Below are 14494 nucleotides of genomic sequence, written 5' to 3'. Positions count from 1 at the left end.
ACAAATTTTAGTTTTAATATTTAAAAATATTTTAATATTTTTAGTTTTAATATTTTAAAATATTTTAAAATCAATAAATATTTATTATTTTATCATTACTACCAACACTGGAAGAGTTTGTTTTAAGCAAAATCAAATAATAAAAAAAAACAAGTAATCGTTTTTGTCATCGGAAAATAGGCACAATTTTTTCCTATTCTGATACCCCAAAAAGTTCTGATTTCTCTGATTCCCAATTCATCATCTCAACACTAATATATACACTCACACACACACACATTATATATATATATATATATATATATATATATATATATATATATATACTCGCATTTTGTCTCAAAACACATAAAAATACTCTACCTAAAAAATTATTACATAGAATGTTTAACATTGTGGACATTTTTTTATTTTTTTTTATTTCAATGGTCAATCATCATATCAACCAATAAAATAATTGAACTTTTTTTGGTACTTCTGCAGTTTAAATCCTGTTTTTCCATGAGTCTCCCTCAGCAATGCCTGGCGGACGACAAAAATCGACCCAGAAAATGCAGAGTAAGCTTATTCACTGAGAAACCGAAAAGAGTTGTGAACGAGCAGATGACACCAAATTGGAACAAAAAAAAAAAAAGGCAGAGTATCGTTGTGCTTCAAACAAGTCTTAATTCTTGTGACAAGGAAGGAAAATGAAAAATTCCCGGCTCGAAGTTATTGTGAAGTCCCTGGAAACGGTCCTCACATTCTGCCAAGAAAACCAGCTGCTAACAACTGAGTGGAGATGCACAAAATGCAACCGAAAGTGTATCCTAAAACAACAAAACGTAACCGACGGTTTCGGCTGGAGGTAGAGTAATGGCCAGTATAGAGGATCACACTTTTACTGACTGGAAAACTTTCTTGAGGGATTTTTGCCAAGACTATTTTCTTCAGAATCCCCAGCAGATCGAAGGTCCAGGGCATACCATGGAAGTGGATGAGTCTGTCTTTAATCGACGGAAACAATGTTGGAAGGGTTGTCAAACCACTATGGGTCTTCGGAGGATACAACCCTACTTAGAGAGTTTTCTTGTCATAGACCCAAACTGTAAGGTGAAAACCCACCTTTTGATAACTAAGAAATATATACTGCAGAGGACCACGATAATCTTTGACTGCAGGAAAGTATGCTGCAAAGTAGAATCCAAATAGTACAAACACCTTACAATAAAACACAGACTTATTTTCGTGGACCCTATGACTAGAGCTACCACAAATCATGCAGAGAGGATGTGAAAAGAGGGGAAATAAAGAAATAAAAAAAAAGAGTGTGAAACCAACCGCAATCTGCTGGACAGTTATTTGATTCAATTTATGTGGAGACAAAAACTCTGAAAGTATCCTTTTGTCTCCATCATCAATCATATCGCAAAATGCTACCCAGCTGAGAAATTTCCTCCTCCTACAGTCACTAACAACCTTTCTCAGCCTACTTTGCCATCATCGGCTGCTTTTTTTCAACCGGTTGAAACTCCTAAGAAAATAGCCTATCCTCAGGAAACAACAAGTTACCCCCCCCCCCACCAATAAATGTAAAATATAGACAAAGAAAAAAATATATTTAAAAGAAAAAGTTTTGCAAAATTATATTAAAAAAGAAAATGAATAAATAAAATGCCATCCTCAACTGCTTAGGAAAAAAAAACAAAAAACATATCAAAACTTTTCTTTGGAAAAAACCCCTCAAAAATTGTTAAAAAAAAATACAAAAAAATACATCTTTTCTTTGAAAACAAAAGTTTTACAAAAAATATATATAACCCCAAAATAATTTTTTTTTTCAAAATGTTATTTGTTCCTTAAGACAAAACAAATACTTTTTCATTAATTCAAAGAAAAATAACCTTTAATACAAAAAAAAGAACAAAAATTAAAAAAAATATTTGTTCACTAATTCAAAGAAACAAAACTTATTACCCCCCCCCCCAAAAAAAAAAGTTGACAATAAAAAAAAATAAAACAGTAACTTCTATGAATTTCTTATGGTAGGTTGCTTATTTTATTCATTTATTTTTTTTTTGTATTGACATCGGTTCGCTCAGTATAATCCAATGGTTTTGCCATCAGCTGGCCGTTGCAGAGTGAGATTCATGGAAAAATGAGATTTAAACTGGACAAGTACCTTTTTTTTTTATCATCTAATATTTGATTGACGATAAATAATAAAAGCAATCAGCTAATGATTTTTTATTATTTACGGATAAACAATACAATGGTACTTAGTCAAACATTAAGGTGAAGGGAAAAAACTTGATGTGAATAGAAGAAAATCGTGTGCAGTTTTGAAATCCAAAAATTTCAAAGTCAAAATGCAATGGAAAAAAAAAAAAATCAAACTCAGCAGATATTATGTTAAGAACGGTTTCGACATTTTTATCAGCATCAAATAATAAAACAACAAATGTCCACTTTTGTTTCCCCAGTTTCCCGAGAGTGGACTTACCTCCCAGTCTTTTGAGATGCTCTCCCGGTGGCCAAAGTATTCGTCCAAAATGTCCAGACCGTCTTCTGATTGGGTGCTTGCATCGAAAATGACAAACCCCATTTTACGAGCTTCGGTCTCTTCATCATCGCCGTAAATCTCAGGTTTCCAATGGAGAAGGAATGCATAGAAGTTGTCGGCCCTAAAAAAAGATGTTGGCACCACATTTTAAAAATTTTATTTAAAATAAAAAAATTTGAAATAACTTATTTTTATTCTTATTAAAAACAATTTAATAAAATAATTTTATAATAATTAGGATAAAATTTTTATATAAAACAAGAAAATTGAAATAACTTATTTGTATTCTTATTAAAAAAGATTAAAAAAAAATTTTTTTTTATATTAATAAGAATGTATAAAAAACAAAAGTCAGTAGTTATTTCTTGCTTGAAACAAGCATTCAGCTTTTTTCCTTCATAACTATCATATTTTATTAACAAGTTATGATGAAACTTCATGGATTCAAAATCATGTGAAGCTTTCCTACAATTCCTAATGAAATATATTGAATTTAAAAAGTCAGATATGACAGTATTGTTGTGTAGTAAACATGCAATATATCCTTATTTATTTGCTTCCCCGCAAGGACAGAGTTAAACACAAGGAAAATATTCCCCCCTACCCTAATTGGCACTCTGGATTCAGACAAAAATAAAAATTGCCTCAATCTAGAATTTCTTCATCACTGATTGAGAACAGAAAAAAAAATCAAGTGTACTATCAAAGCAGATACTACATTTTGTTCTAGCCAAAAGGCAAAGGAGATAGTTCTGTAAAAATTTAACAATGTAATTTTGATTTAACGATTTGAAGAGTTTATTGCTTTTAAAGGTAAAGACATAAAATAAGGGGAGTTCCATTAGTTTTTAATATTTTAGACAGATAATATTTTTATAAAAATATTTTCAATAGATAATATTTTTTCAAAAATATATTTTAGACATAATATTTTTTTAAAAATATTTTTGATGGATAATATATTTTAAAATAATTTTAGACAAATAATATTTAAAAAATATATATTTTAGAAAGATAATATTTTTATAAAAATATATTTTAGACAGATAATATTTTTATAATACTACTTTAGACAGATAATATTTTTATAATACTACTTTAGACAGATAATATTTTTATAATACTACTTTAGACAGATAATATTTTTATAAAACTATTTTAGACAGATAATATTTTTATAAAACTATTTTAGACAGATAATATTTTTATAATACTACTTTAGACAGATAATATTTTTATAAAACTATTTTAGACAGATAATATTTTTATAAAACTATTTTAGACAGATAATATTTTTATAATAATATTTTAGACAGATAATTTTAAAAAAATATTTTAGACATTTTTTTTAAATATTTTAGACAGATAATTTTTAAAAATATTTTAGACAGATAATATCTGTCTAAAATATTTTAGAAAATATCTGTCTTTAAGTATTTAAAAAATAATATTTTTAAATATTTTTAATAAATATTTTAGACTGACAATATTTTTAGCAAGTTTATATTGTTATCATAAGTAACTGCTAATATTTATGGATTGCTAACAAATTTACTATGTAACTATGAAATTTAAATGGTGCTTACTTCATGGAAATATATATGAAAAAAATGTGCCCAGTTATGCATAAATGTGATTTTAATCAGACGACTTTTTATAAAAACAAAGTAAAAAGGTAACAGATGTGAAATCCGTAAAGTAATAACTATTAACAAAATATTTCTGAAAAAAAATCCCCAAAAAAAAACAAAAAACAAAAAGAAAAACAGAAAAATTATTAATAAAACTTACCCAAATGATAAAATGTACGTGTCCAACACATAAGTTTACACATTACCTTTCACAAACTGTCATTTTTCTCCAGAGCCATCCCCAATACGTAGGGCTCAGAAAGTTTCACTTCTGAACCAATTCTTGATGATCACATTGTAATAATGGTTAATATCATGTAAAACCTTCTACCCCAAAACAAAACACCATTACTGAAAATGATACACTAACTTTTTCTTGACTTGCTGAACATCTCCGTGCTGAACAATACACAAAGGAGGTAACCAATTGGATCAAAGCATTTGTTCCGATGTGGAAATTTCATAGTAAACTCCATTCTGTTTATTTCGACGTCTGCAGCTGCCAACACACATAGGCAGTAAGCATTCCGCTATTTCCACTGTTGTCAATTACAAATGTTAGATATCAGTACGACAACGCGAAGGTATGTTAATAAATGATTGCTATGCTCGTTGTAATATTTGTAAAAATAGAACGTTACCATAGCAAAATAAATATTTACAGAGAAAATTATGCTAAAATGTTTAATGAATTAAAGAATGTTAGAAACAAACAATAATTTGTAAAATAAGTTGACCTCTAGAGTCTGACATAGCATTATGTAGAGGTCACTTAAAGTGACGTGAACTAGGGTGGAGCTTGAAACGTTTATGATTTTAATTAGTCAAAAATTCGGAGTGAGAGACAGCTGAGAAATTAATGTTTAAATTTCAACTATCTCTCACGGAATAGTTTGGGTCCTTGCTAATGAAGCCAGACATGACTTCTGTTGCCGAGGTTCGAATCTCTCGACTGGCGTTAATCGTGACACCCTGCACAGATGATTCCAGAAAAGAGGAAACACTAGTGTCTGTAGGTATTTAATAATTATTATAATAAATAATATATTTATATATACCCCCTCCATGTTATACAGAAGCCCCAGTATACAACACAAATAGACAAACATTTATAACATCAAAAAACCACCGTAAACATTGTAATCGCTGCAGTTAAGAGTAGACATTTGTACTTGAAACAGCATTCCCTAAAAGTGGGTTGAATTGATTCCATCCATCTTTGAACCTGTGTCCATCACAAAGGTTGACCATGACTCATACAGCTGGAAAAAAGTTTCTGCATTAAAGATAAACCAAGCAAACACAAAAGAATGCCATACTTACTTTTCTTGTGAAACCGTGAACCAATATTCTGGTTTCTTGGCTTTTCCGTATGTACTGAATGGAGCTTCATAGGTGACCTTCATGTTTTTAGGCTTTCCCACCTTAAGGCAGAGGAACAAGGGGGGTTCTTCATACCGGATTGTTGGAGAGGAGGCTTTTAATTCTAAAATGGAAGATAAGACAGGGAATTATGTATATAGTTAGAAAAACGCATATTTTATATATATATATATATATATATATATATATATATATATATATATATATAAAATATATCTGCATGTCAAGCTTTTTATTATATCGAAAAGTCTCCATTTAAAGAATCAATCTTATGTACTCCTTTGATCCCCATATATATATGTGTGTGTGTGTGTGTGTGTGTGTGTGTGTGTGTGTGTGTGTGTGTGTGTGTGAAAACAGCGATTCTTTTTTCAACTAATTTATACACTTTTGAGGAAAGTATAAAAATTACCAAAACATTAAATTTATGACAGATATAAACATGTTCTTATATATATATATATATATATATATATATATATGATGATGATGATGATGATTGCAACGTCTTGTCAGACGAGTGCCACTCCCTCAGACATTTAAAATCCATGAGCCCAAATGCCTGAGGGAGTATCTATACAAATATGATGTTAGAGTCTTAGCTTTGTACGACAGCTAAGTCTCTCTCTTGGTTCAAAATGTTGAGATCCAGCAACAAGCAAGAGCAAGATAGCCAGCAACAAATTAAACTGCAGACCAGCTTAATGCGGGTAATGGTTTTCCGCTTTATGGTTTTTTAAATCAGAGATTTGCTTCTCCTAGAAAGGTTGCCTTCACCACGGCTTACGGGAGCCCTCTCCACCCCAATACACATATACACACAAATATACACGGTGCTAGTTAGCCGTTGACCCAGAAAAAGAGTTCATTCGCCCTTTGGAAGGTCTTGTTTTTAATCCTTCAGGAAGACTAGCCGCCCTCCTCACCAAACAAGTCTGGTGGGGGAACCAGTTTAGTCGCCGGTAACCCGACCATGAGGCAGGTAGTACTGGGTTACATGGTACCAGTAGCACATGACATGACCTGACATACAATATATACATATATATATACACACACACACACACACACATATATATATGATGATTGCAACGTCTTGTCAGACGAGTGCCACTCCCTCAGACACTTAAAGTCCATGAGCCCAAAAATAACTTCCATCGCCACAGGACCATTTTAATAGACAAATGCCTGAGGGAGTATCTATACACAGATGATGTTACAGAGTCTTAGCTTTGTACGACAGCTAAGTCTCTCTCTCGGTTCAAAATGTTGAGATCCAGCAACAACCAAGAACAAGATAGCCAGCAACAACACACAATATATATATGTATATATATATATATATATATATATATATATATATATATACATACATGCGTACATACATACATACACACACTTGTATCTCACACACATGAACAAGACTCAAAATTTCAACAGAACCAAGTTAAGACAGCAAGTCTTGGACTCAATATAAGATAGAGCTATATCAATATATAAATGATAAAATGTATTTAATTTTAAAATTTTATTGCAGTTTCATGGTATCGCTGATTATTAAAAGTTTCTTTGACTGACATCAATTGAAAAAACAAAACAAAAAAAAATATTGTTTTCTTGCGTGAATCAGTGAACTGTTAAATTTAAGGACATGAGTCGTCTTTATTGCTCAACTTTTTAAACCAAATGTTTGATTTCAATAAATATTCAATTAATAGTAAATTTTAAAAATGCGTAAGCCACATATTCAAAGAAAAACTCAAACACACAAGTTGTTACAGTATTATTAATATAAACATACGTCTGTTGAAAATGCATTTCTTCACATTAAAAAACATATCAAACTTTACAGAAAACATATTCGAAATATAATATCTTGGAGATTTTTTAGCAAAAAAGAAAAATTCTTGATAAATTCAAGGAACCTTTTTTTTCTGTTCATAACTGCATATCATACTCTTAATGACATTTAATGTGGAAATTCATCTGAGCCTCTTCAGGTTAAGTTAGTATGATGGCAGAGATGAAAATGAAAAAAAAAAAATAACATTCATAGGTTATGAGTATCAAGGTCATATGACATGGATTTAATAAACATAATAGTTGGTACTTCAAAAGATTTTTTTAGATATTCTATATTTGGAATTCATTCTATGACATGTGAGATAAGAAAACATTCATTTCAATCTTCCTGATTCTTTTGTACATATTGGCATTGAGGAAAAAAAAAACTCATACAAGCAGTCAAGTAACACAAGGATTTGCTGATTACTGTCAAAAGGAAAATAAGGTAATACGGCCACACATTCACTACGTCCCACAAAGACAATCCTGCAGAGGACTGTAAAATGAGAAAAGAGAAGTAGAGGATGAGAGGAGAATATCTGAGACTGGACAGAACTGGCACTGAGTAGCATGCTCAGGAAGGCAGAAGATCAGATGGGTTAGTCACCTTTGGAACCCCAACATTCACCTGAACCATGAGAAAAAATGATAATATACTTGTTATAATTTATCACTCATTTGGAAGAATATAATGAGGGTTTGTTCCGAGTGAAAAATAAAGCAGTAAAAGTATTTGCAGCTCTAGTATTGCACTATTGAGCTATTTAAATGAGCTCTGTGTTGTGAATATTTGTATTTGAATAGAAAAGTTTATTTGAAATAAATATAAAACAAAGTTGTATGCGTTGTGATATCACAGTTAAATAGTTGATCCAAAATCCAAACTAATTGTAAATTTGGAATCAGAACCCTTGATTGAATGTCGTTATTGATGTTAATTATTTCTGAACTTTTAAAAACTAATTATCAAAAACTAAAAGTATGCAAAAATAATATTAGAAACAAATGTTCCAACATTTTTAGCGTTTAGTTTCCAGTTTGATATTTTCTATTACCAAACAACATATTTAAAATAATCTGAACTTTGTAACCATCATAAAAAATAGAGAAAGTAAAAAAGGAACATTGCCACAGAGACATAAAGAACTACTCTAATTAAGGGCCAAATTTATGAGGCATCCTAAGTAGGGAATTGTGCAGCAAGATATTTGTTCACATTGCATTTAAATTTTTTAAATAATTATACAGTAGGGAATGTATACGGCTGCACATCCAAACATGAATCTAAGTTTGCCTGAGGAGTTGATATTCTTGCTCTTTATTTACCACCTCACTGATTCTATCATGTCAAACCTTTTTGGTCTAACATTAATCAGAGTTAATGCATAGAAGATACTGCTAACTCTGCTGCACAGAAAATGGGCTCCCTCTACTGGGCTACTCACAGCTATCTGATAATTTTATAAAGCCATCATTCACCCATGCATGGAGTTTTGTCACATCTTGTCTGATGCATCGACCTTTAGTCGCCCCCTCTTGCAAAAAAGTGCAAGAAAGGAATATCCAATCTAATAGGTCCTTCAAATTTTACGCCCTATCCTATCGCTCTATGCAAAAACTTAAAAACAAGTTTACTTTTATGGAACGTGTTACAAGATTACTATGTGAATCCTTAACTAAGAGAAAAACTTTAGCACTTCATTTCACTCAAATGCCGGAAAACTCTTTACTATAATAAATTCTTTCTTTGAACCACTTGCCTATGGAATTCCTTCCTTGCTTCCCTACTGTATAATTATTTAAAAAATTTAAATGCAATCTGAACAAATATCTTGCTGCACAATTCCCTACTTAGGATGCCTCATAAATTTGGCCCTTAATTACAGTAGTCCATCATGTCTCTGTGGTAATGTTCCTTGATTATGTTGAATAAGTATTTTTTTTAAACTTTGAAGAGAAAAAATCCTTTGTATTAAAAATGTTAAAAAATATATAAGATTTTTAAAATTTCATATTTGTTTATTTTTGACAATTGAACTATTTTAAATCTACGTGAAGAGTTTGCAGAAATTTTTAATTTTGTGTCCTTGTACTAAACTCCAATGCAGTTTAAATGGGTTAATAAAACAAACTTCTTTCTTTTGATTGGTGGTTGTGTGGAGAAGTGTTCCATTTCAGCAATAAAATTTATGCTATTCTTCAGAGTTTGAATTTCACTACATCATCTTAATAATTTCATATCAATTATCAATTTATTTGATCAATTTCTTCCTGTTCTTCATTAAAAATGGATGAGAAATATTTATTAGATGTTCTTAACTATAAAATCAAATAAACGTTTATATATATATATATATATATATATATATATATATATATATATATATATATAGTGTAGTATAATAATTCTTCAAGTTTCAAATATCAAGTTCTTTTCAGTTGGTTATTTATTACTTTTCAAAAGGTAAAAAGGTATATATTCATATCTGAATAAAGAGATGAATTAGATCACAGGTCAATGAATCGTGCTATCAACTCTTCAAGATATTTTGGGGAGATAATATTTTTATATAAGACAATCCCAGCCAAATAAAATTGCTTGATATACTAGATGGAGCAAATTAAAAATTGCAGTTTTTATATTTAAATTTTATTCAGTTCGAACAAATACAACATTTAAAATAATTTCCTTAATTTATGGATTTTCGATTTAAGCTCATCTCATCAGAGGAAAGTCATTAGCAAAAAAATAATTCTAGTTTGATATAATTTTACTATTCAGCACATACATAGAAAATATATTAAAGATTAAATCTTTTTAAGGGACATATCAAAAGAAAATAAGGGTTGAAACAATAAAAGGATTTGGGTTTTTCGTATCTAAATAGAATGGTAATCCTTGAATAGAAAAGGATGATGTTATTAGGTTTCAGATTGGTTGAAGATTCACACATTGAAGGTAAAATCCAATTATGTTCAATGAAATATCCAGAGTGAAAGGCAATATTCCTTTGTGGATGCAATATTTTAGATTTATTAGATACCATTTTTTTTTTGTATACACACACACACACATATATATATATATATATTACAGTTTTTATATTTAAATTTCTTTTGGAAAATATAATTTTCAAAACAAAAATTTATTATGTCAAGGGTGTGAGTTCCATATTGAAATGTTGATTTAATTTGAATAAAATAAAAAAATATGCATCAAGTGCATTTGAAAGCCAAATCATAACGTAATATTAGGAAAATAAACACATATTTTATTTGTTTAAAATTTATAACAAATACATTTCAGAGCCAAACCCCATCGTCAGTATGTTGATTTCTTTCTTTTTTTTCCTTTTCTTCTTTCTTGCCATGCTGTAAGTTGGAGAGAGAAAAGTTTGTTTTGTAAAGAGAATGCATGCTGTATCTCAGCAGTTGTTTGGCTCCAAAATATATTTATGTTATAAATTTCAAACAAGTAAAATATTTGTTTATTTTCCTAATATTGCATTGTGATTTAGCTTTTAAGCACACTTAATGCATATTTTATTTTATAAAAATTTATTGTTTGAATATTATATTAGTACTAATAATCTATTCAATATGATTGCCTAAGGCATTCTAATGAATACTGCCCTTATTCTATGTCCAAATAAACATATAATTAATAAGTTTTATTTTGTAGTTTCAGTTTACCCATTCTTTGAAAATTTATATATGATGCCGTATATTTAAACACAAATTCAATCTTGCAAATTAAAAAGAAAAAAGTTTTTACTTGCTTCTTTATGACAGAAAAATTAAACACAAATTCAATTTTTAATGCGAGTAAATTCAGCTCCCCCAAAAGGTGCAAACCAGATGGTCACATACATTTATTATTGCTGTTATAAAAGATATTGAGCTTTTTATATGAACAAAGCCAGCCATTTTGATTCAGCCTAGTTTTAAAATTCATACCTGAACAACCATTTTTGAAAAGTTGATTTTCATGTTATTGTCACACACACACACATATATATATATATATATATATATATATATACGGGGGGGGGGGGGGGAGGGTGCAATAAGTAATGCCCCTGACCCACTTCCCATAGCAGTAGAGCAACGAAACTTGGCACAGTTATTAGTCTTTCTCTACATAGGAACCACCCACAGTTATGCATTTCTCCCATCGTTTGATGCAGCTCTGGAGACCGTTTTTGTAGAACACCCCAGGTTGGTCCTCCAACCACGACGTGACTTCAAAAATCAAGGCTGCATCATCTGGGAAACGCTTTCCTTTCAAAAACAACTTCATGGCTAGGAAGAGGTGAAAGTCAGAGGGCGCAAGGCCAGGAGAGTAGGGAGGATGGGGAAGGATTTCATAACCACATGCCCCTGCTTCTGATCTCGCGACATGAGAATTGTGGACCAGAGCGTTGTCCTGCAGGAGGAGGGTACCTTTGCTTATCTTGCCCCGCCTCTTAATTTTGATAGCTTCCCTGAATTTCCTCAAAAGTGAAGCATAATAGGCTCCTGTAATTGTGGTACCCTTTGCCAGGAAATCTGTCATCACTACTCCGTCCTGGTCCCAGAAGACTGTGAGTATGACTTTGCCAGCGGAGGGCTGCACCCTTGCCTTCTTTGGAAATGGTGAATCCAAGTGCTTCCACTGCATTGACTGGGCTTTGGTCTCTGGATCATAGTGATGGACCCAGGTTTCATCCTGTGTAATCAGTCTTTTGAAAAACTTTGACTCATCTTCTTGGCACATCTCCAAATTCATCCTTGAGCACTTGACGCGTTCTCGCTTCTGGAATGGTGTGAACAACCTGGGAATCCATCTGGCAGACACCTTATGCATATGCAAATGGTCATGAATGATAGTTTCCACAGACCCTGTACTAATCTTGAAATCTTAGGCTATTTGGTGCATAGTAATGTGCCGATCTTCGAAAATGGCAGCCTCAACTTGACGGACAGATGCCTCATCAATGGCAGAAGGGGGGGCGACCAGGTCTGGGAGCTGTTTCCACAGACTTCCGGCCATGTTTGAATTCATGATGCCAGCGTTTCACAAGGTCATATGATGAGGCATTATCACCATAAGTTTCTTTCATTTCATCAAAAGTCTCCTATGGTGTGCATCCTTTCAAATACAAAAATCAGATCACTGCTCGACATTCAACAGGCTCCATTTCACACCTGACTCAGTTCAAACACCTGTAAAACAGAAACCACAATTACTTCAGAGCTGGAATTTGCCACATAACCCGTAGAGATATAAATCATTGCACATGCAAAATTTCAGCTATATCAGACAACTGGAAGTGGGTCAGGGGCATTACTTATTGCATGCCCCTCGTGTGTGTGTGTGTGTGTATATATATATATATATATATATATATATATATATATATATAATGAGCAAGAGAGAGAGAGAGGTACACAAATAGTTTTACAACGTTAATTATTGGTAATGTTCCCAGAATTTAAGTCAACAATGATCTGGCATACTATTATTTCAGAAACCACTTGGAATTATCATTATTTTCTTATTTTTTGTATGTGCATTTCAATTCCTCTACTCGTTCACCAACGTCACAAAGGGAAGTTTAATGAGAGCATCAATATCTTACTCTTTTTATAGATTACAAAACAAGTATACATTTAACACACTTACATCAGTTCCAAACACCAAGGTGATCATAATAGCAACATCATTAATAACGATAATCATAATGACCAATATTATGACAATAGAAATAATATTCACAATAGATCACTATAATGGGTTTTTATACTAATAGCTAAACTAATGCATTCAAAAATTATAACAATCATCACATAAACAATAGTGATTCTATATTCTTAGGAAAGAAAATGTGAAAACTCTCATAGCGACATACTATTCTTGTTGAGAATCTAAATGATAAAAAAATAAATCTGACTTTCTGAAATAAGAATTTTAAATTAAAAGCTTTTTTTTTTTTGTGAACAAAGATACAAATTCTCACCCTATCAAGCCTGTCACACCATTTTTATTGTCATCTTATGACCAAAACAGTTGAAGGTTAAGATTCTAAAATAGTCAAACTAAATCATATGCAAAAATTAAATATGATGTTTGTTAAATTTTTCTTTTCCTCATTTGGTTGAATTCAAAATTAATATATAATTTGGTTTGGAGGATCAAAAATCGTCGCCGATGTCAAGAACTGCAGATACATTGTGATGTGTAATACATGTAGCGGTTTATATTATTCAATTGGAATTCATTATTGAGATGAGTATTATTTATTAATTTATTTGTTGCGGACTATTATCCTCATCTTTTCTTAGTTAATTCATGACGTTTCAGCCAACTATTCCTCTGGCCTTTGTCAGGTGATAACTGCGACGAGATAGGAACTCTGAATCTCCTGTCTGCATCCAACAATACGGAAGGCAATAATTGCAGGTGATGCAGTCAGGAGATCTAAAGTTCCTATCCTGTCGCGGTTACCACCTGACAAAGGCTAGAGGAATAGTTGGCCGAAATGTCATGAAACAACTAAGAAAAAGATGATGATAAAAGTCTGCAATAAATAAAATTAATGTAGGTTTTGTTTGAGTTTATTTTATGATGGCTCAACCCTTTTGAAGTTATTTAATGCTGAAACTAAATACTTATTTAAATGATTTATTGTATGCCATTCAATGAATACAAGTTGTAACTTTAACCATAATTGAGAATATATCACATTTAATAATTCCTTAAAAAATCTCTACTTAAACTTACTTTTTTTTTTAAATTTTAAATTTGTATTCCTTACAAAATACATAATAATTTATTAGAATAAATGCTTAAAATCTTTTTACAATTGGATAATTCTGATTTGTGGTGATTAAAAAAATGTATTTGTTTATGAAGCATATTTACCTAGTAAGGGTGACGCATGAAAATATTTTTGGGGAGGGTAAAGATCCCATGTGCCCTTAACGAAGGCACTGTGCATGAGTTATGAAATATAGGGACACAATAAGCAAAAACCAAATATGATTTGCGAGGATGCTTTGCACAAATTCAGCTTTACATTAGTAATAATAAAAAAAAATTAAATTTAAAAAA

At 31.1% G+C, this 14494-nt stretch overlaps 1 protein-coding gene across 50 annotated transcripts in view; it reads right to left on the bottom strand.

Moving 5' to 3' along the window:
- Positions 1 to 14494, bottom strand: part of LOC145243857 (oxidation resistance protein 1-like) — an 886868-nt gene that overhangs the window by 167957 nt on the left and 704417 nt on the right. For all 50 annotated transcript variants that reach the window (XR_013862960.1, XR_013862953.1, XR_013862955.1 and 47 more), the window contains 2 exons: positions 5497 to 5659; positions 2483 to 2663 (listed from right to left, as the gene is read on the bottom strand). Coding sequence is in view for 37 of the 50 variants with exons in the window: in XM_080106914.1 (XP_079963040.1) it covers positions 2483 to 2663; positions 5497 to 5659 (344 nt within the window). In the remaining 13 variants the exon portion in view is untranslated. The remainder of the gene's footprint in view (positions 1 to 2482; positions 2664 to 5496; positions 5660 to 14494) is intronic.

The sequence above is a fragment of the Euprymna scolopes genome, chromosome 22 (genome assembly GCF_053919585.1).
Source record: "Euprymna scolopes isolate OS-2025 chromosome 22, ASM5391958v1, whole genome shotgun sequence".
Taxonomy (NCBI): Eukaryota; Metazoa; Mollusca; class Cephalopoda; order Sepiida; family Sepiolidae; genus Euprymna; species Euprymna scolopes.
This window is presented reverse-complemented; position numbering and strand designations above follow the sequence as displayed.